At 38.3% G+C, this 23025-nt stretch overlaps 1 protein-coding gene across 1 annotated transcript in view; it reads left to right on the top strand.

Moving 5' to 3' along the window:
• LOC108680313 (JNK-interacting protein 3-like) overlaps positions 1-23025 on the top strand; it is a 30977-nt gene that overhangs the window by 1514 nt on the left and 6438 nt on the right. The window contains 22 exon segments of the mRNA XM_047882052.1: positions 2081-2167; positions 2408-2528; positions 2777-2963; positions 4974-5127; positions 5603-5696; positions 6165-6273; positions 7548-7639; positions 9953-10030; positions 11421-11438; positions 11906-11967; positions 12323-12514; positions 12881-13068; positions 13570-13767; positions 15278-15545; positions 16313-16483; positions 16855-17038; positions 17535-17759; positions 18812-18862; positions 20415-20510; positions 20953-21109; positions 21732-21948; positions 22571-22742. Coding sequence (XP_047738008.1) covers positions 2081-2167; positions 2408-2528; positions 2777-2963; positions 4974-5127; positions 5603-5696; positions 6165-6273; positions 7548-7639; positions 9953-10030; positions 11421-11438; positions 11906-11967; positions 12323-12514; positions 12881-13068; positions 13570-13767; positions 15278-15545; positions 16313-16483; positions 16855-17038; positions 17535-17759; positions 18812-18862; positions 20415-20510; positions 20953-21109; positions 21732-21948; positions 22571-22742 — 3121 coding nt within the window.

The following is a 23025-nucleotide window of genomic DNA, read 5'->3' as shown; positions in this document are numbered from 1 at the left end:
CAAATCTGATATTCAATATTATCAATCTAGAAACACATTATTTGATTAAACAACCACTTGTTACTGTTTGTGTCATGGGAATCAACTCTAATATCAGTCACATTGGAGTTTTTGTCATGAGAAAACTTTGTTAAGCATAGTAATAGTGGGTTGGCTTTGGTTCATTGTAGAGCACTGCTAAATGCTTCATGTATATTCCATTAGTGTCATTATCTGCAAATTTATCAAATTGATAATAAAACCAATGGATAATAACTTGAGTGTCAAACTTCATGTGTTTTCTTGCTAACTGCCTTTGTGGTGCACTTCTTCTTATGTAGCCCATGCCCTCTCACAGAGTTGTGATAATAATTATTTTTCATGTTTCACACAATGATTTTTCCCCCAGCCAATCTTGAACATAGTTCTGCAGCTCACTAATGGGAAAAGACAACCCTATTTTCTATGCCCCTTTGATGCAATTTAAAATAGTGCACTAAATTTCTATAATTAAAAAAGCTAACAAGTTATAATGAAGTTTGAGCCATAGATAAAAATTTTGACCAAAATACTCTATGTACTGCACAATAATATATTCATTTAAAAACTATTTTTGATAAACTGTACCAGGGTAATAGAGGACCATTTGTGGGGGAAGACAGGACCATTTGTGGGGTAAGCTAGGACCACATGTGTGGTAAAACAGGATCATTTAGTGGACCCATCTTACCCCATGTCCAGTCCTTTTTTACCCCATTTTAGAATACATGTCAGGCAGTGATTGTAGCAGGTAGGAATGCCTAGTATGTTTCAAAAGTTGCTTATTACTTGAGGTTACCTGCCTACATCCACAAACCTGGCCAAAAAATTTTTTGTCATTAGACAGAGCTTATTTCCCAAACAGAGCTTATTTCCCAAACTATTTTTTGACCCTTCTTTACATAGGTTTTCTTCAAAAATTAGCCAGATATTCATTATTTGCAGAAGAGGGTTGCCACACACACTGAAATGACAGGCAATGATTGCTCTAACATATTCTTTTGTCAAATTAAATTCAGTGCAATTAGAATGCACGCCATGGGCTGGTCCTTTCTTACCTCATGAAGGCTGCCATCCTGTCTTACCCCATTTGACTATATGTCCTACTTATAATAAAATTTTTTCTCACCTGTTTATTAAAATATGGCAGTTCTAAAATTTTGTAATTGTGGTGGATTAGAGATCTTAAAGGGTTTAGCTCAATTGTGAAATTTACATCAAAATATATGATATATGATTCATCTACTGTTAATGCCATCATGCCATGTAAGTTGTTACTCCGCAACTCCTGCACTTAACTTGTCACTCATGTATAAAGACCACCTAAGGTCTGGATAACCCTGGGTCTGGGCAACAAATGTTGGGGTTATCCCTGTCTAAAGGTCAATGGTCTGGCCACAAGCTGGTAATGTACCAGCTTGTGGAACAAAACAATAAAACAGAACTCACAAGAACAAACAGATGAAGGACTAAGAAAGAACATATTAAATGATGTCAGTGGTACATTATGGTGAAATATAATGGTTAACAAGTTGGTAACAATGAGAGCCAAGGCTATGAGGGATGTGGTGAACTTAACATAAGAACAAAACCAGTAGCCCAAACTGGATTGAATAGAACAGAGCAAACAAGGATAATTGGTAAATTAACTAAATTGGGCTTATGATTTTAAACAATGTGAGAAAGGTATGGTTGTGGCCTAAAAACTGATTATTTTTCATACCAGGGTGAAACAAGATGGGACAGTAGAGAGTTGAAATTAATTTGTACTCACTTGAACAATAAATTCTACTCCAAATTTTAAATGAAAATATTTTCTATCTAACTCTTCACTCTACTTTTTTTTTAACAGAAATTGTCATCTATGAAATTTTACTTACATTTTCTTTATATATAAAAATACCTAGATATTATTACATACGTATATATTATTTGTAGAATAATTACATCTCAATAACAGGAACATCTTTCCAATATACCTTTTTTTATTAATGCAGATCTGATGATTATTTTTGTCAAGGATTCTGCTAAATATAAAATTATGAAAATTCGTATTTTTCAGGTGGAGCTTGAACTTCTACGTGAAGATAATGAGCAGCTTGTTACTCAGTATGAGCGGGAGAAGCAGCTGCGCAAGTCTTCGGAGCAGGTTGGTCATTGTGATTCCAATTTCACTTGTATCTTGATAAAACAAATGATGAATTCTGAAATAGAAGAATTTTATCTATTTGTATTTATGTAATTTTTTTGTCATTTTGGTATTATATTGTTTTTATTATTTAAAATGCATTTCTGGATAATCTGTTATTACTTTTCTTGGAATTTTTAGAAATAACTCAACCTTAAAAATAAATGTAAAATATTGCAATGTTTCCATATTTCTACACAGAGACTGCTGGAGATTGAAGATAATGTGGAAGAAGAGCGGAAAAACACCCAGAATAAAGTTCAAAGTCTGGAGTCAATTGTCCGAATGTTTGAGCTGAAGAATAAGAATGCATCAGATCATGGTTAGCTGCTATATATTTGCCTATTAGCTTTAGGTTTTTCTTCAACTTTTAATATTGAAATCAGCATTATTTTAACCCTAACCTAGTAGTATTATATACCTACCTATTATGGATGTCTTCATCTCTTAAAATTTCAAATAGGTTATATAAATACAGAATACCGTACCTGGTACGCCTTCACCATCATGTCTAAAATATGACTTAATTTTTACTTTTTTCCCTTTATTATTTAAATTTCTGCATTGCAGGGAGCCGCTTAGAAGACAAAGTTGAAGAGATGAAGCAAGAGTACAGCCGATTACATGATCGTTACACTGAACTTTTCAAGACACATGTAGACTACATGGAGCGGAGTAAAATCTTGCTTGGCACGGACAGACTTGACCAAATCTCTCGACCCAACAAGCTTATGGGTCCAAGCATGGGCATGACCAGGTGAGCATTCTAGTACTTCATTATCCATTTTGTAGAGACTCTTTTCACAGGTTTTTGTGGCTATAAGTCCGAGACACATTGCGTCACATGTTCATTAACTTGTATTCAATAATATGCATCACTAGTTTGGCTAATTTAAAAAAGTTATATAATAGCTCAGTGTTTCTATATTATGTCCTACACACAAGAGATTCAATGCAGTAAAAAATAAATTGACTAAATTCTTCTGAATAAGATATTCTCAATGATGGAAGAATTTGCATTACATTTTTTCCTAGAGCAGTTAAGTATTCTAATTGATGGAGCAGTGCATTAAATAGCTTCATTTATTACAAAAATTCTAATCTCATTACTCATATAAGTGTACTTCACAGCTAAGATATACATATCATTTAACACTCTGTATCTAAGATTCATTTAATGATAAAATTGGTGTTCTTGGCTCCATAATTTTAGCATCATTTGGAATTATCTCAATCACGAGCACCATTAATAGTACCTATGTTATTCACACTTCCTCTGATCAGCTGTTGTATTTTTCTGTGTTGCAATGACTGCACATGTTCTGGAGGTAAAATAAAGGTAACTTATTGAAAAGTCTTTTGACTTTTAAGTTCTCATGATCATGGGAGAAATTTACTAGCTGGCATGCATGATCCTACATGACCTGTGTTTTGTCATGTAGCAGTTCAACTTGGTTGTTTTCTTAGTAGTCATTGGGCAAGCATGACCTTATTGAATCTCAATGATAAATGTGTAAAACATTCCATATTCCAGTCGCTTTCTCATTTATTGGCCAAACAAGGGTCTGATTTTGGTTCTTTATTCATAAAAGAATAGTTTTCCTTCTATTCTAGTTGTTTCCCTTTAGTCTGACCATGTCACTATAAAATTTTCGAATCCTACTATCACGATCAAAACTGGCAATAAAAAAAAGCCTATATAAGGTCACTGTTGTAGCTGTGAAATATTTTCCTCATCACCTATAGGGCACTTCCTATTTGTTCAACAATGCTATACATGAGTCATGCCCTTGCCATAAGGGTGGAGCAGTGAAAAACTATTTGGTATTAACTTCAACTCTTAATTTTATCCCTAACACATCCCAATTCATGCATTTTACTGGAATTGAATTTTCTGTTTTGCTCTCCATCTCAATTGCGTTTTATCCACATCACATTGGTTGCCATTATCGTTGTTATGGATTACTTACTATGCATGCTTAGGCATTCCTTAGTATGTTGGATACCTTTTGGTGATCTTCTATATCTTGTTCCATTTTTGATTATCGGGAAAATGATCCGGAGTTTTGGACCTCATTTGAACTTCTTTGTCACGCCTATCTTGCAGTTTAAGTTGTTCTTCTGCTAAGACTCAGGGTTCTTTCATCTACCATCAATGATGTCACTGTAAAGTTTCTTTACTCTGTTTGAATGTTTGCTTTAGTTCTCCCTTTGAAATTACAACTTGGGTTTATATTCTATTCTTTCATACGTTTTGTTCCTCGTTCTGAATTTTAGTATCCGAAGTGCATCTCATGTTTCTCAATGGTTAGTAGCTGGAATAATTGTTTGTGCTGTGTTTTAGGCCTTCGTTTTTTTTTATCCATTTGTTTCTTTCTTCAAGTTATTTTTTGTTTAAAGAACCTTTATAAATGTCATTTTATTTAAGAAGTTGTCCCTACTTTTGAACACAACATGCAGTCATTCAAATACTGGGTGGGTGATTTCTTTTATGCTATCTGGAATCACTTGAATTACGGCATTCTCATCTCTTTGCTGAATTTTTCTTTAAGGATTTATGATTATTATTATTAATTGTTTAAACTTATTTCCCTACTTTTTTAATAATCAGTTTCAATCTCATATGATATTTTCATCATTGAGTATATAATAAAAATATATATTTTTACTTCTCATTGATTTTCAATTTTCATCATTGAGTATATAATAAAAAATATATTTTTATTTCTCATTGATTTTCCTCCTCCTGGGCTGGTCCTGAGAGCAGCTTCTTGCCCGGCAGGTCTTCGGGCCCCGTGTCTTTTGGGTTCAGTTCCCTGGACCCCAACAAGAGCCTCACGTCCCCCGGCGACTATGGGGAAGTTGGGGCTGTATCTGCCACCCAAGCCTCTGGGTCGTCGTCGCTCAAGAACGAACTTCATGTTAGTCTTTGTGGGACGAATTTATGTGTAAATTTTTACTACTAAATGTGTATATTTATGTTAGTCTTTTAGGGAAAAATTTATATGTAACTTTACTTCTAAATGTGAATAAGTTATCAAACTTATGCTCATAATACTTACTTAATAATAAAATTCTAGTATCTTACAATGTAACTCATTTATATTAATAAATAAATCCACATTGTACTGATTCTTTTAAATAACTGATTTTCCAATTTTATAATGATATTCTTGGAGTTTTGTGATGTACATTACGAAAGAAGTTATTTTATGAACAGCTCTAGTTTTATCTTATGAGCCTCCCACTACAATATCTCATTCACTATGAATGATTTTTTTTCATTGAGATCTCTGTGGAAAATTAATATAATTTATCACTATATCTATAAAGATAATGATAAAGTTTTTACTTAGTAAGTATTTGAGAATAAAATGCTATGCAATTTTGTCACAGGAGGCGGGCGTTGGGCCCGACAACGCTGTGAGTCACGTTGACAGGAGTCAACTGACTGATGGTGTTGAACACGTGGAGCGTTCAACTGACACCAGTGAGTAGATGTTGAACACGTGGAGCGTTCAACTGACACCAGTGAGTAGATGTTGAACACGTGGAGCGTTCAACTGACACCAGTGAGTAGATGTTGAACACATGGAGCTTAAGCATCGCTGCACTGCATTCAGCTCACAGATTCAGCTCAGCTATAAAATTTAGTTTCCAACTTTTACGTCGTGGAAGAACTTTTAGTGTTCAGCATCAATAAGACATCACAAATTTCAGTCAATAGCTGTTATTACCGTCTTGCTGGCAACAGAAATATTATAGTTATCTAAGAAATCCAAATAAATGCAGGTCATTTAGCATATTTATATGCTTTATATGTCCTAGTGTTTTTTCTTATACACTCGAGTTCATCATACGTGTATTTCTTCCATATCAAATTATGGCACAGACTTGAAGCAGTCAATATTTGCAGGCTGATCTTGGCAAGCCTTAAATTAATTGTTATGTGTTGCAGGAGGCGCGTGGGGCCCCGGCGCCCTCACTCCTGACGGGGAGCTCATGGCGTCCCCTGAGCTCGACGACGACCTCGCCAACAACGCCATGACCCGCTCCTTCACTAACAAGTCTGCGCTCTCTTATTTATTTCTGCTACGATTTATTCTAGCTTGAAATCTCATTACTGGAAAAAGTTCCTATTCTCATCGCTGGAAACACTTGCTATTCTCATTGCTGGAAACACTTGCTATTCTCATTGCTGGAAACACTTGCTATTCTCATTGCTGGAAACACTTCCTATTGTCATTGCTGGAAACACTTCCTATTGTCATTGCTTGAAACACTTGCTATTGTCATTGCTTGAAACACTTGCTATTCTCATTGCTGGAAACACTTGCTATTGTCATTGCTGGAAACACTTGCTATTCTCATTGCTGGAAACACTTGCTATTGTCATTTCATTGCTGGAAACTCTTGCTATTCTCATTGCTGGAAACACTTGCTATTGTCATTGCTGGAAACACTTGCTATTCTCATTGCTGGAAACTCTTGCTATTCTCTCTATATCTAGACAGCTTCTTATGTCTTATATGAAATATATTCTTCTTATAGCTGTTTATCACTTCACTGATAATTTTGTATAGAACAACTCTTTTTTTATATTTTTCTAAATTGTTTTATTCTCTCATCTTTATTTTTCCACATTAATGAGAATTAATTTTTGATTCCTTCAAACTTACCCTTATTTGTTTCCTGTAATTTGCGTATTCTTTTTTCCTGTTGTATGAATAATATTGACTATTCAAAATTTACTTTACTACTTTACTAACTTTAGTTTCTTTAGACATCTAAGGGAATTTAATAATAAAGTTTGCTGATAACACTGCAGCTGCGCATTACGCTGTTCAGATTTAACATCTATATTCTTAAGACCGTTTGTTTATCTTAGTTTGAATTGATATTGAAGATGATTTGATCTTATAATAAGGTGATAATATAAGTGTTGTGTGGCAGGGAGGAGCGCGCGGCCATCATACTATACTAATTTATCATCTGTATTGAGAAAAACGATACATTGAGCTTAATTTCTAAGGATAGTAAAGATAAATACACCGTATAATTTAGTGATAATATAAATGTTTGGCAGGGAGGAGTGTACGGGCAACATTCTAAACCAATTTATCATCTACAGACAAAAAACGATATATTGAGCTTAGTTTTAAAGGATAGTAAAGATAAATGCACCGTATTATTTAGTGATAACATAAGTGTTGTATGACAGAGAGGAGCGTACGGGCAACGCGCTGTACCACTTTATCATCTATATACAAAAACGATATATTGAGCTTAATTTGAAGATAAATGCACCGTATAATTTAGTTACAATATAAATGTTTGGCAGGGAGGAGCGTACGGGCAACACGCTGTACCAGGAGCTGCAGTTCCAGGAGCCTGACGCCCTCGCTGATGTCGACGAGACCGCCGACATCACTGGTGGGTGCTTGTAACATTTACTTGTCTAACACATCCTTAAACTTTCCTAAAACATTCCTCTTAACTTCCTTACTTCCTGTCACTTGAGAGATCATTTTACTTCACTTTTTGGATGAAAATTGGTTTTCAACTTTGATTAATAGAGTGTTGACCTAATTAAAAAAATGATTTTTAGTTGTTGGTCCTTTGCGCAATCCACTTGTTTTAAACATCCCTGTAAACTTTAGGAGTTTTTTGTTACCTGCTGTCAGTTGAGTAATTAGTTTAATTAACTTTTTAATGAAAATGGTTTTCTAACTTTCACTAAATAAAATTCACTTAATTTATATAGAAATAGTTTGATTAATAATGTTAGTTTCAATTGTCTGGTTAGTGCAGGTCTCTATCTTTTTGTTTGTAGTTGACTAGTTACTGTTTTTAGTTCCTATTTAAATAGTTTCTGAGCTTCATTCCTCAGTGCCAGGTATAAAGTTTAATTAATTACCGGATAAACTATTCTGTCCCTTTACAATATTATGCTAAATTATATTACTTTATACTTTTTCATGATACAATGGTAATCAACATCTAGCGCATTCATCAATTGGCTTTCACTGACTGTGACTGAAAACAGGAAATTTGTTATTGTTCAGAACTACCTATATATTGTTGAATTTTTTTTAACAAAAAATTAGTATAGAAGATTTTTTCCTTAGATAATTAAAAAAATAATTTAGAATGATAAAATTAGATTTTATAATTAGAATACATGAATATTTGCGGTGATTACCTCTGTGCTGCTAGGAGGCTGGGTGCACCCTGGCGAGTATGCGTCCTCGGGTCAGTGCTGTGCCGTATTTTATGTATTATTTTCACTCAATTATTCCATTCTGTTCATTAAAATTTTTATTATATTAGTCCTATCAGCCAGTAATATAGCAATTGCCTTTTATGTCACGTTATCTTGCCCATCTTGTGCATTATTATCACTTAATTATTCCATTCCATTCTTTAAACTTTTTTTATTATATTAGTCTTATCAGCCAGTAATATAATTGCTTTTATGTCACATTATCTTGTAGGGTCTTTTTTTTTTTGTTTGTAAAGCAGGCAGGAGCAGATCATTCATTTCTTATTCCGCCCTTGCATTAGGCAGTCGTTTGTTTGTTAGTTTATAGATTTGGATGTTCGTATAAGTACATCATTGGCAAAATTATCTATTTTTTTAATATCGCAATTCAAGGTTGAGAATGCAGCTTCTTTCTTCCTTAATATTAATTTAATCTTATGAAAAATTTGTTTAAAGGATTATAAAGGTTTGTCATGTTAGGGTTAGGGTAGTGGTCATTGAGGGTCTTTTGATACCTATTGACGAAGTGAACAAGACTGAGTTGTATAATATGATGATTAGGATGGGTGATTAATTGAGTGATAGCGATTAATCTTGCCAAGGGGGTGATAATCACTCATAGATTAATTGATTAACTAGCCTAGGCAAAATATTCGTCTGACTTGTGCCACCAAATTATCCATGTTCTGCTCTTATGTATTATTAATTTCAATCGGTAGTTAATATTGCTCGTTAGAAATAGAATCCCGAAAACTTCAGCTTTCCCTATTTTCTTTGTCACGTTAAATGTTGGCGAGTTTCTTTCTAACAATAAATGCTATCTATTGTTTTATAATCCAGTTTATTTAGTTTGAAAAGTTAAACTTTCGTTTGGTTATACGCAGTAAAAGCATCTCCTTTTTCCCTCTCAATAGCTGTAACTGCTATGTTGTGCTTGACAGCCTGAAATTATGTGCTCCTATTTCAAACGTAGACGCAATCACAAAAATTTAGATGCACATTTTAACGTGTGTCGATGTTCGAGTTCCGATAATAACGAGTGTCTGGTCTGCTAATGTTGTTTGTTTTGCCTACCTTGCATGTTGCACTCCTGCACTTCTCATCCGCACTCTGGCTTAATGACCTCCTCAATGTCTGCACTCCAACCTCTACTGCATCTGCACTCCTCTGGCTTAATATGGCTTGACCTCCTCATGTCTTAATTTGCCTCGTCAACGCTCTTTGGATCCACAACGGCAACTAATGTCATGACGATGACATATACAATCTCGATATCTTTGTTTCCAAATCGGTGAAACCATTCTGTTTGTCAAAACCTGCGACCACTACACTCGCTGCAACAAATTACATTTGAAACATCCGCTGTACACGTCTCGCGAGACGACACTAGTGTCTTCTGTCTCTTCGCTGTCATATCCTGTCTCGTGGGAGATATTCTGTGTCTTGTCTACAACTTTTGCTGTCTCGGAGTTGCGTCGCTGCAGACAGCGGCAGTGAGTCTGGCGAAGTACACAAGCAGCAGCCTTCATCAGAGGAACCGTCGTCAGCTTCACATGATTTCGGTACTGACGACATCGAGAATAATGTGATCAGAGAGACGATCGATCTTTTGCATGACTTTGCTTGTGGCCTTTACACACAGCATGCGATCATTTTTATCCCTAAGCTTTGCATTTATTTAAAGTTCCTTTTATGTTTTACTTATTGCCTGATGATTGTCAGCTCCCGCCACCACGCTTTGTACCAAGAATACGGTTTTCGTGCATGCACTAGCTATTTTCTAATCATTTAATACTTTATTATAATACGTTGACTAACGACCTAGCAATGGTTACATTTCCCAACCTGTTTAGTATATATTCTGATCCGGTTTAACAAAAAATCACTTATGGATTTGATGAATCCAGAATGCTTCTGATGTCCATCATCACTCTACCAAAAAGATAAACTAATTGATGAACATTGATACTAATGTTGTACAAAGTTAGAATAAATTTCTTTCTTAGAACAATGAAACGGTTAAATTGTAGTAAGTTTAGCCTAACAGAAAGGCAGCTGAAGTATAGATCATCTGCAGGCAATGAGTGCCTGCAGCTCTCTCTGTTTCTACTCTGAACTTAAAAAAGCTCCAAATTTGATTGATGTTTTCACAGTTTTCAACATTCGTATTTTCATAGCATAGCCTTAGCAACTGCATTCATTATTTCAATTTTTCTAATGATCTTATCCAACTAAGTTGGGCGTTTCTTGATTTCGTAACGCAAATTTTATCGAGGTTTTTTCAAGGGTCATGGATATGGTGATTTTGGGTCATGGAGATGGTGCACAATATAATTTAGCAATATAACATGCATTCTATAATATTATGTTAGACACACCTACTGCTGTCATGACCATGGGTTCAGACATCCAGCTAACCATACACATCCACTCAACACTAATAGTGATAACGAGTGCCATTACAGACGGTGATTAACCAATTGATTTGTTGCTTATTTGTTAGACAAGCCGTGTTTCCCCTTAGATTAACATAGTTCACCCTTTACCAACTCACATCCATTCAACGCTGATGGGGAAAACTAATATCATTACTAAAGTTGATTACCTAGTGAGTTTGTGTGTTAATTGCTGTTAGACCAGCCATGCTACGCCTCGGACTGACATAGTTCCTCCTCTATACCTGCTGCTGCATCTGTCATGGCGTTGGGGTGACGCTGGGCGGCTCCTCTGCTAACATCACGCATCATGTCACCTGCTAACTCATGTGATGCGTGATTGCATTAACGCTTCATCATCTGCTGTACAATGATCACGGTCCGCTGTACAATGATCACGGTCCGCTGTACAATGATCACGGTCCGCTGTACAATGATCACGGTCCGCTGTACAATGATCACGGTCCGCTGTACAATGACATCTTTATGGCTCCTGCCTCCTGAGTTACATGTACAGTCACCGACAATTTCTTTGGTAAGCAACGCTGATTCTTATGAGCTTGGGTAAGATTTTTAACAATTCATTCATTATATCTCTAGCAAGCATTAACTCGGTTGTTCGCTACTTTATACTAACTATTCTTATATTTAACTTGTGCTGAAGTGATTTAATCAGAATTTTGCCACATTCATTCGTGTGATAAGTACATTCTAAGTTTTTCTGAGCTTACTATTGCTACACTTACTAATATTTATTCGAACACTCAAATTTTATCGTTATCTTGCCCTAGAAAAATGGCATCGGACTAACCAAAATATCGGGCCAAATTTTTGCTCACGTCAAACTATTTGTATTAGAACGCCCATTTTGGCGTTCAGTAAAAATCTTGCTTCTGATTTATAACGATTATCGTATTCTTCTATAATGTCATGCGTATTTGATCATAATATGGAATGAATGGGTCTATTATAAATTAGGAATTATCCATGTCTGTCTTGCAGGTATGGGCAAAGAGGTCGAGAATCTCATCACCGAGAACAATGAGCTGCTGGCTTACAAGTGAGTTCTGGTTACATGTTGAAGCTGTCGCCTGTTCATCATGAGGAATGACATCATCATGCCATATTAGCTATGCTGATCTGGCGTCATCATGCCACATTAAACATGCAGATTTGGCATCATCATGCTGCAATAGACAAGCAAATCTGGCTTCATAATGCCACATTAGACATGTAGATCTGGCCACATCATGCCACATAAGGCATACAGATTTGGCATCATTATGCCACCTTGGGCATGCAGATCTGAAATTATCATGCCACATTAGACTTGCATCATCATGCCAGATGATGATGTAATGCCACACTGGGCATGCAGATCTGAAATTTATCAGCCTATACCAATAGCCTACCTATCAGCCTATATCAATAGCCTATGCTTGACTCGCCTTGGGTGCCAACAGTGAGCAAGAAATTCTGCGGGAGGAGATCCAGTCTGTGAACGCCGTGAAGAGCAGACAAGCCCTGCGCATCCAGGAGCTCGAGGACGACATCAAGAAGCTCAAGCTGCAGATGGAGAACATGGAGCAAAAGGGCACTGGTGAAGATGAGGTCAGATACACAACATTTTTGTATTTCTTAGAGAGTAATTATGCTTTATTACAGAGTGATAATGCTTTATTACGTTGCCCCTTCACAAATGCTACCGTACATTTTTTGTATGATATCAACTCTTCAGTTTATTCTAGAATTTTCTTCCCCTTTCTAAAGGCATCCCAAATGAGGTGGGATTTTCTAAGCGTTTGTATTTCTTAGTTTATGTTTTTGTATGTTACCCCTTTTGAAATTCACTAGAATATGATGAGATTTTCGACTAATTTTTTATGGCACAAAGTCCTGCATGTAAATCATATTTGTATTCTGTACTGCACAAATGATCATTGTAGTGTTGACTTGTGTGCTGCTGTACGCGTACAGGACGAGGTGCCGATGGCGCAGCGTAAGCGCTTCACGCGCGTCGAGATGGCGCGCGTGCTGATGGAGCGCAACCAGTACAAGGAGCGCTTCATGGAGCTGCAGGAGGCCGTGCGCTGGACCGAGATGATCAGGGCGAGCAAGGGCGACCCTGATGTCGACAAGAAGGGCAAGCACTCCATATGGAAGCTGTGAGTTGCAATGTTGCTTTGAAGTCCAGGTACTGATTATTATTTATCTTTATAACCAAGTGTGTAGTGTCGGTTGGTTTGAAGTGCAGCCACTGATTATTATTTAGCTTTATAACCAAGTTTGTAGTGTCGGTTCTAATGTTTTTGTTAGTGCAGACTGACTTAGTTAACCAGCCAGTCATAGAAACATTTTATTAAATTTTATCTGTCTCTCCAAGTTTTTTCTGCCAACGTGCCTGGTTTGGTAAACGCAAGTTCAGTCATCGAAAGCAATTTAATTATTTTCCTCTGTTATTTGTGCTCCTCTCGTACTGCACTTCATGTCAACTATTACCACTTCCTTAGACTGTAGAGGCTATCTTGGCAAGAAAGAATTTTGCGTGACCATTTTCGTATTATTTTCCATCTTGTAATAACTCTTTCTCAGATGTGTTGTCCGTCACCCTGCCTGCATTGCTTGTCATTCCTCACAAAGTTCTTAATGTGTTCATTGCCATGCAGGTTCAGCAGCCTGTTCAGCGGGTCCGGAACGGAGAGGTCAGAACGCGCGCTGCCCCATGGCAGCGTCCGCTACGACACCGCCGGCCAGACCGTGGCGCCCCCACCAGCGCTGCCGTCCGCCGCCCCTCTCGACACCATGCGACGCCGCAACAAGACCAAGCCTCTGCACAACGAACTCTTCGACACTTCCGCTGATATGTGAGTTAATTGTCTTGCTTAGTTTGCAGCCATCATTAGAAATCAATTCATTGCTGCAATAAGTCTAAGCCCCTGTAGCCCATAGCCCGACGTAGCCCATATCTTCGCTGATATGTGAGATAATTGTCTTGCTTAGTTTGCAGTCACCAGGAAAAATCATTTCATTGCAGCGATAAGACCAAGCCTCTGCACAACGAACTCTTTGACACTTCCGCTGATATGTGAGCTAATTGACTTGCTTAGTTTGCAGCCATCATTAGAAATCAATTCATTGCTGCAATAAGTCTAAGCCCCTGTCTGCACCACGACGTAGCCCATATCTTCGCTGATATGTAAATTTAATAACAATCTCCAGAGGCACTTTCATATTGAAGTCAATTCATTTCCTCAAGAAGAACAAGGAACTCCTACTCCACCACTTTTGGGGTTTGTTTATTACTTCAGATGCAGTCATTTCAGTGAGTCTATTCATGGTTAGGCTGGTCACAAGAAGATGAATGAAATTCGGAAATCGCTTTTCGGCTGATGACGAGCTCTTCTTGACGATTTTTAACTTCCAGTTTTCGTATTAAGAATCTATTTTGGTTTTCAAAATTTGTTATGATAATGATCAACTCAAGTGCTGTATGATAAAAAGTATGAATGTTTGACACTTTTTTTTCAAATTTTACGTCTCTAAAATTATATGCTTCCAAACGCGAAAATATATGCCTTTAAATTAATTACGTCTAAGATAAAAGGCATGAAGTAGGTAATAATCCACTAGCATTACTGGTAGAATAATTTGCATATCTCCGCACTCCCCATCTGAACTGTTATCATTGAAGTCCACATTGAACTTGTCGTCCTGGCAACATAATTACTGTGAACATTTCCTTCACTGCATGAATAATTCAATCTCTGAATTGCATGCGTCCTTCTTGTTTAAGTTATACAATTGACACAATCACACGGAGATATTTGTGAATCAAAATACAATTGACGAAGCACCTATTACCCATATGCGAGTCATCCTGACCCAGTTGGGGCAGTCAAAAGGGGCGTGCCAGTGGTACGTGAAGAAACTGTTAGTATTAGGAGAGTATGGCTCATACATTTTTTTGACTGAATGATGCTAAACATTGTACTAAACTGGCCTATTAGTATCTTACATATACAAGTAGCACCAATGATACGAGTAACTCGGTGATACAAAGTAACACTAATGGTGCAAAATAGTGTAATAAGCATTACGTAATGCCATTACATTACAAAATGATGTAATAACCATTAGATAATGCCATAATGCCATAACATCACGAAATGATGTAATAACCATTAGATAATGCCATTAATAATGCCATAATGCTATAAGATTACAAAATGATGTAATAACCATTAGATAATGCCATTAATAATGTCATAATGCCATAAGATTAGAAAATAATGCAATAAGCATTACATAATGCCATTAATAATGTCTTAATGCCATTACATTACAAAATAATATAATAAGCATTACATTGCGCAGGTCTCTGGCGCAGCAGCAGCGACGTGCCCTGGAGCGCAAGGAGCAGTACCGCGCTGTGAGGGCGCACGTACGTAAAGATGACGGCCGCGTGCAGGCGTACGGCTGGTCCCTGCCTGCCACCCGTCCTACCATGCAGGGTACGCCCCTCACAGGGGGCACCCCCACACACGGCACCAAGGGCGGGGCCTCCACCAGACATGGGGCCAGCATACCGGTCCCGGTGCCCGTATACTGCCGCCCGCTCATGGAGAAGGAGCCTGGCATGAAGGTAACGCATTTACTTAACTATTTTAATTCAATTTCTTCATCTATACTATCTCAATCAGTGTGTTCCTCATTGCATTTACTACCTCCATAGTTACTGTAGAATTTCCTTAATTTCTATAATTATTTCTCCAGTCTGTGTGTACTTTTTTTTAATTTTCTGAACAGCCTTCCTAGTCTCTGTGTTCCCATTGACTCGTCCTAGTTGATATCCGAAGCAACCTCGGTTCAGCAACCATATTCGCTCAGCACTAATTCAGTTGAATAAAACCCAGTGCTATTGCATTCAGTGAATAAACCCAGTGCTATTGCATTCAGTGAATAAAACCCAGTGCTTTTGCATTCAGTGAATAAAACCCAGTGCTTTTGCATTCAGTGAATAAAACCCAGTGCTTTTGCATTCAGTGAATAAAACCAGTGCTATTCTGTGCTAACCTCTTTTGATGCAGTAGTATCAGTGAGAAGACGAGCTAGAGTTAACATTTTGAAATTCAGGGCATTGAGTCACGGAACTCAAACTATTGTTTAAGCTTACGAGGATGTACGATAACTTATGGTACCATGCTTGTGACGTGTTTTTTTCCCCGAGTGCAAAAAGCTCAGTGATGGCCTGGATGTGCGAATGCCATTCTAGTGAAATTTCACTTCACTCAAAAACCTCATAAGAAATAATTGTGAGTATTTGGTGTGCTTTTAATCCTGTATTTTATTGCATTATAATCTTGTGATTTGGTCTAGTGTGTCATCATTGTCATGTTCACGTCTGGGCAGATATGGTGCGCTGCGGGAGTGAACCTCACCGGAGGCCGTACAAAGGACGGTGGCAGCATCGTAGGCGCCAGTATTTTCTACTCGTCCGCGGGCTCTGCCCCATCGTCGCCGCTCGTCGCGGACGGCGAGAACAAGCAGGATGAAGTCTGCAGACTGGACGCTGAACTCAGAGTCAGATTATAGACTTTAGAGCTAAAATCGCTTATTAAATAGACTTTTCGAGCTAAGCCCACCAATCATGGACAAGAAATAGGCTGCTACGTGAACAAGTTCTGATAGTACGGCGCCAGCCGTATGACATCAACATTATTATAGATAGCACGGCCCAAGCCGTATGACATCAACATTATTGTATGACATGACATCAACATTATTGTATGACATGCCACCAACATTATCGTATGACATGCCATCAACATTATTGTATGACTTGCCATCAACATTATTGTATGACACTACCATCACCATTATCGTATGACATGCCACCAACATTATTCATGACATGCCACTAACATTATTCATGACATTGCCACGTGTTGCAGGACAGCGAAGCAGCGCGTCAGGAAGGCGTGACGCTGGAGGCGCGTCTGTCGTCGCTCGTGTGGATCTGCACGTCGACGCACAGCATCAGCAAAGTGTCCGTCATCGACGCCAACAATCCTGCTGATATCCTGCAGTCCTTCCACGTGTGCTCCTCACATCTCCTCTGCATCGCCAGTGTTCCTGGTCATTATCACCTCATCCTTCTTACTTTTTCATGAAAGATTATTTTTGAGAAATTAACTAGACTATATGGACCACTGTTAATTTTTTAAGAAAGATTCTTTTTAGAGATTCACTAGACTATATGGAGCACTGTAAATTAACTTCAAAAGGATGCATTGTTAACTTCATTGTAGAGGATGAAGGTGTAGTGTAAAATGGGTGGTTATGGCCGCCTCCTTGTTATTTTTGAAGGATTCTCTCGACCTCATGAGCATTATCAACTTCAAAGATGGTGATGAAAGTGATACGTAATATTAGTGCTTAGTGCCTTCTCCTTGTTTTGGAATTATTCTCTCGTGTATATGATGCATAATAAGTTAATGGAAGTGAAAAAATAGTGAAATGTGATAATGCGTTGATTCACTGATCAGTTCTTGGCTCATCATCATTACAATTATTCCGAATGTATATCATAAATTAATATTCCTGTAATCCCCACGCCCTTTTCACTTGACAGGGGCGAAGGAGAGCGACTACGCCGGGGCGGAGGACGCGACGGCGCCCTGTACACCGGCGCACCAAAGCCGCTCCCAGCAGGAGGCGCCCCGCGAAACTGAGCAGCGCGACGCTGGCGGTGATGACATCGGTGGGGTGACGTCAGCTGTGGGGACGCTCACCTTCATCAGCTGCGGTGCTGGCACTGACGCGCCTGCTGACGCTGACGAGCGCGACCAGAATGAAGGTCCGTGGTGGGGACGTCAGGCCTGCTTTTGCCCGCCCCAATTTAGACACCCCCAGTCTAATGACGTTGAAATAACGTTTAATTGATGTTTTTTCGTTGAAATAACTTTTGGTTGACGTTATTTCAACACCAGATGCCTGTTGGATACTTTTTATCCCACAGTCAATAATGAGTGAGGGCATCAAACATATGTGGCTTTAACGGATCTTGGCACCATAACTGTGACATTCTCTTTGCATTAACTTTTTAGGTTATTTAGCGCTCATTACGAGTTATATTGACTTAGTAAGTTATCAATGCAAAATCAAAGTTTCTTTCATGACAATTTTGTCTAAACGCTGCCAATAAAGCTTTACTTTCCCTGGTTTGGGACCAAAAATCGTTAAAGTCCTCACACATGATCGTGTTGTGTCGCCTACAGGCTGAAAGGTAATCTATATCGTTCTATTTATACCTAGTGTTGGCATTTGTTTTTTGTCTTATTGAGAAATTGATTGATTTCTAGGTATAACTCGTGCTGTTTTTAGAACAGTGGGGGAATTTTACAATTTGTGCGAAGTGTTTTGTCTTGATTCATGGTTTGGATTGATTTTCCGATGGCAGTTGATTTTCACTTTGTTGAATGTTTTTCTAACTATGTTAAATTTTTTCTCACTGTGTTAAATGTTAGTGAAGTGTTTGTAATACTTGATTTATGAAATTTTACTTGTGTTTTTCATTGCAAAGTATTTACGTCTGAGAGTAAGGCAACACTTTCTGAAATGCATCTTCAAACCTTTCAAACGTAAGGATTCTAGTTTCTTCTTTGTCATTAATAGTGATGTAGTGACTTAAGCGTCCGGCGATCATTGAAATCAATTAAGACAATGATTGATGTTGTTGTCATAATTGATATAATTTTCTTATTCAATGACAATCATTGATGTCATCGACCTTGATAGGCTAAGACTATGGCCTCCAATAGCGTTTATCTTCGTGTGCTAATGCTATTGTTGCGGTCACTTCCATGTGGTGATGTTAATAGTGCTGCTTGTTGTCTCGTGCTACCACAGATTGTTCGCCTGTGCTCACCAAGCAGCTCACCGCTGCTGCTGATCCTTCAGGTGAGTTTTGTTTGCTATTCGCATGTCATATTTCTTGATCGTCGTGGGCAGGTGCAAGATCTGCCATTTTTGCCTTACTATCAAAGAATAGTTGAGAGATCGTAACTCTGTCAGCCAATCACTCATGTATTTTGAAGCTGAACCCACCACTCACAGGCGATTAATTGGCCGCTACTTGTAATTGCACTGTTAGAAAAAACTGTGAAAAAACGGTCCCACTGGCATTCTAGTGGCCGGTCGCCCCATGAAAATAAACTGTTTCGCCGTTTTTATCAGATGTTTTACGGATTTCTAGTGTCAAATTAGAATAAAAACGGCGACACGGCGTTTCTTTTCACGTGCCGACCGGCCACTGAAACGCCGGTAATACCGTTAACGGTAATTTTTCTAACAGTGTGAGTCGCCACATGTAATTAGCTGCTACTTATGCGAGTTGTCATTGAACGGAACCTTCACTCGCGGTAGCTCCAAAATCATTTGATATATTTTGTTGGTGTTGTCATTCCTGTACCATGAGACTGAATTTGATATTTGAGGCAATATCTTGATTGTCTATTTTTATCTCACATGCCTGATCTTTGTCTCCCCGCAGGTTTTCTTGCATTAAATTTTATCATCGCAAAGTATAATATTTCATGTATAGTAAGTTTTTTTCAATATATGTACACATTTTATTGTCGCAAAGTATACGCACGTGTTTTGTGTATGAATATGAAATTATTTGAACACTTGCTATGTCACACTGTTATTATATGTACTAACAACGTTATATCTGTATGTACTAACAATATATTATATGTTGTTAGTACGCATTTGCAGTCAACAAATGAAGTATTACAGGCTATATTCTGAATCGTCTGTCCAATCCTTTTAATAACTCCAACATACGCAAATAATTCTTAACCCCCAAGGAATTTAAAAGCCAAGAAAACGCCAAATAAATTCGCCTTATCGATATTGAAAACGTTTCGGAATCCCGCTTCATTGTCAGTTAGACAGTGGCGTTTTCTTTGCTTTTAAATTCCTTGTTAACTTGTGATTTATGCAGACTTATATAAATTCTTAACACCGTTTCTCACGCAAATTCTATTCTTTCTAACGCGTTCGACGGTCGCCGTACTCTTATGCCAAAGCTGTAATGCAGCTGATCACCATTTAGACTAAAGCTGGTAGGTGATTTATTTTTTAGAGTCTATAAAGTTTGGCGTACTTGAATACGAGTGACGAGTTACGGACCGCATAACGGTGGGTAATACGACCTTAAGCACAAGCCACGGCCCTAAAGTCATATATTAAACGTACCCAAAACCTCTAGGTAAGCTTATTTCTTAGTTTAAGAAACTCCAGTTTCTAAATGTGGTTTTTGGTGAGTCGTGGGTTGGAAACTAAACCCCATCTATTGGGGTTTAAATCGTGTAGTCTAACTCCAATAGATTGTGTAGATTTTAGCCTAAGTTTCTAACTGGGAGTTTTAATAGCCCATGGGTTCGTCATTAAACCCCGGCTCGTAGCCTGAGATGATAAATGTGCTGACTGGCGCCCCTTCCTGCAGAGATGCTGAGCGCGCAGGCCACGCCCCCGCCCCGGCGGCTGCTGAAGGATCCTCAGGGCGTCATCAAGGATGGCGTGGAGGACTCTAATGATGCCGGTGATTGTCCGTTTCCTGACTTGGAGAATAGTGCATTCTCGCCAGCAAATGACGTTGAAACTACATTGATTCCATGTTTATTTCATTGTAGCAGTGAGAATTACGAGTCTACTTTGTTAATTTTTTGGACAAAATGTTGATAATGAATTGATTATTTGATTATAATTTAATATACATCTTCATTTTCAACGTCAAAATCTTCATACCAGATGGAAAAAGCAATTTTTATTATTGACAATAAATACTTTTCCATGCAATGTTTTTTTTAAATATGTATATTCTCATTTTTCTGTTCAAATGAAGATTACCTACATGCAACATTGATTGTCTTACATGCAACATTGATCTGCATTTACAAAAAGTACTTTGTAATTCATAGTTTTTTACCTATATGCATATTTTCTATTCAAATGAAGATAGTTTATGTAACAATGACGTGCAGAAGGCGTGGTGGGTGCGGTGGTGGAGCGCATGTCGTCGGTGCTGCCCACGATGTGGCTGGGCTCACAGTCTGGCAACCTCTACGTGCACTCAGCCGTCAGGAACTGGAAACGCTGCCTACACTCCATCAAACTCAGGGACTCTGTCCTGTCCATCGTGTGAGTGTCATCATAGGGACTCTGTACTGTCCATCGTGTGAGTGTCATCATAGGGACTCTGTACTGTCCATGGTGTGTCATCATGGTGATCAGAGATAAAATGATCATGTTGTATTGTTTTTGATGTTCCCTACTCTGCGAATTCTTGTGCAACATATCAGAGTGAATGAAATAAATTTAATCTTTTCAATAAATCATTGCAACATTGTATACAATCACTCCTGAAAAAATATGTAAATAAAACATAGCGGCATTCAGTGAAGCGAGAAATCACACAGAACCACCGCTCGCACGATATGTTATGAAAATAATTTTTATTTGCTCATAATCATCGCGAAAAGAATTATTACATAGTGAAATTTTTATGTGAAAACAAGTAAACATTTCATAATTGAGGATTTATTTGTCTTGTTTAAGGCACAATCTCTTCATAATCATCGCAGGAAATAATAGTAGTAATATATCTACAGTAATATATCTACAACAGAACAAGTGCACCTTTAAAAATTAATTCAAGGCAAATTCTGTTCATAGTCATCGAAAGAAGAATTATTTCACCTTTAAATATGTACAACTATACAAGTGAATATTTCTTATTTAACGTTTTATTGTGTTGTTCTAGTCACATGCGAGGCCGCGTGCTGGCGGCGCTCGCGGACGGCACGGTAGCGATCTTCCGGCGCGGGGGAGACGGGCAGTGGGACTTGGGGTCACACTACCTCCTGGACCTGGGCAAGCCCCACCACTCCATCCGCTGCATGCACGCCGTCCTCACCAGCGTCTGGTGTGGCTACAGGAACAAGATCCACGTCATCGACCCCTTCGTCATGAGCGTCAAGGTGCACTCACAGAAATAACGGCGGTGCACTCACAGACATAATATCGCTATTTCAACGCAGTTAAAATGGCGATGCACTCTCTCCCCTTGCCTGGGTCAGCCTGACACAGTTTGGCCATTTTTTTTTCAATTTCAATCAATTTTTCGTCCGCTCTCTGCTTGTGTTGTGGGGGTGTCACTATTTGGAGAATGTCACTATTCGGAGTCGCTGTGTGTCACTATTTGGACAATTAGATAGATTAATTTTTTTGAGTGTGAGACCACTTCAGTGCAACTAGCTACAGCCTGCAAATCTGTTTAATATGAACCATATTGGTGCATTCCGGACTAAATTGTGTAGTATAATTGATAAAATTAATTGATTATGATGAAATGTGTGGGATTATCCCCAAAAAGTTTCTATCACATCGAATTCTTTTATTAATTCTTCATAGATAAATCTGAGATAAATTAGCATGTTTAATTCATATACCAGCTTCACTGAACCAGCATTCCCTTGACTCACCTTGCTGATGTGGCAGGACTCATTCTTGACTCATCTTGCTGATGTGGCAGGACTCATTCTTGACTCATCTTGCTGATGTGGCAGGACTCATTCTTGACTCACCTTCCTGATGTGGCAGGACTCATTTGACGCGCACCCCCGCAAGGAGTCGCAGGTGCGGCAGCTCGCGTGGGTCGGTGACGGAGTATGGGTCAGCATCCGCCTGGACTCTACACTGCGCCTCTACCACGCACACACGCACCAGCACCTCCAGGACGTCGACATAGAGCCATACGTCTCCAAAATGCTCGGTTTGCTCCTCTCATTTGTCAAGTTGTTGTCTTTATGTTGCTAGGTATGGAAAAGGCTCGGTGTGCTCCTGACATTTGTCTTGTTTTTATCTTTGTTTATGTTCATAGGTATGGAAAATGCTCGGTGTGCTCCTGACATTTGTAATGTTTTTGTATTTGTTTATGTTCATAGGTATGGAAAATGCTCGGTGTGCTGCCGACATTTGTCAAGTTTTTGTCTTTGTTTATGTTTCTAGGTATGGAAAATGCTCGGTGCGTTACAGATACTCAAGTGTTTTCCTTG

This window comes from Hyalella azteca, unplaced genomic scaffold (assembly GCF_000764305.2).
Source record: "Hyalella azteca isolate HAZT.00-mixed unplaced genomic scaffold, Hazt_2.0.2 contig9555, whole genome shotgun sequence".
Classification (NCBI taxonomy): Eukaryota; Metazoa; Arthropoda; class Malacostraca; order Amphipoda; family Hyalellidae; genus Hyalella; species Hyalella azteca.
This window is presented reverse-complemented; position numbering and strand designations above follow the sequence as displayed.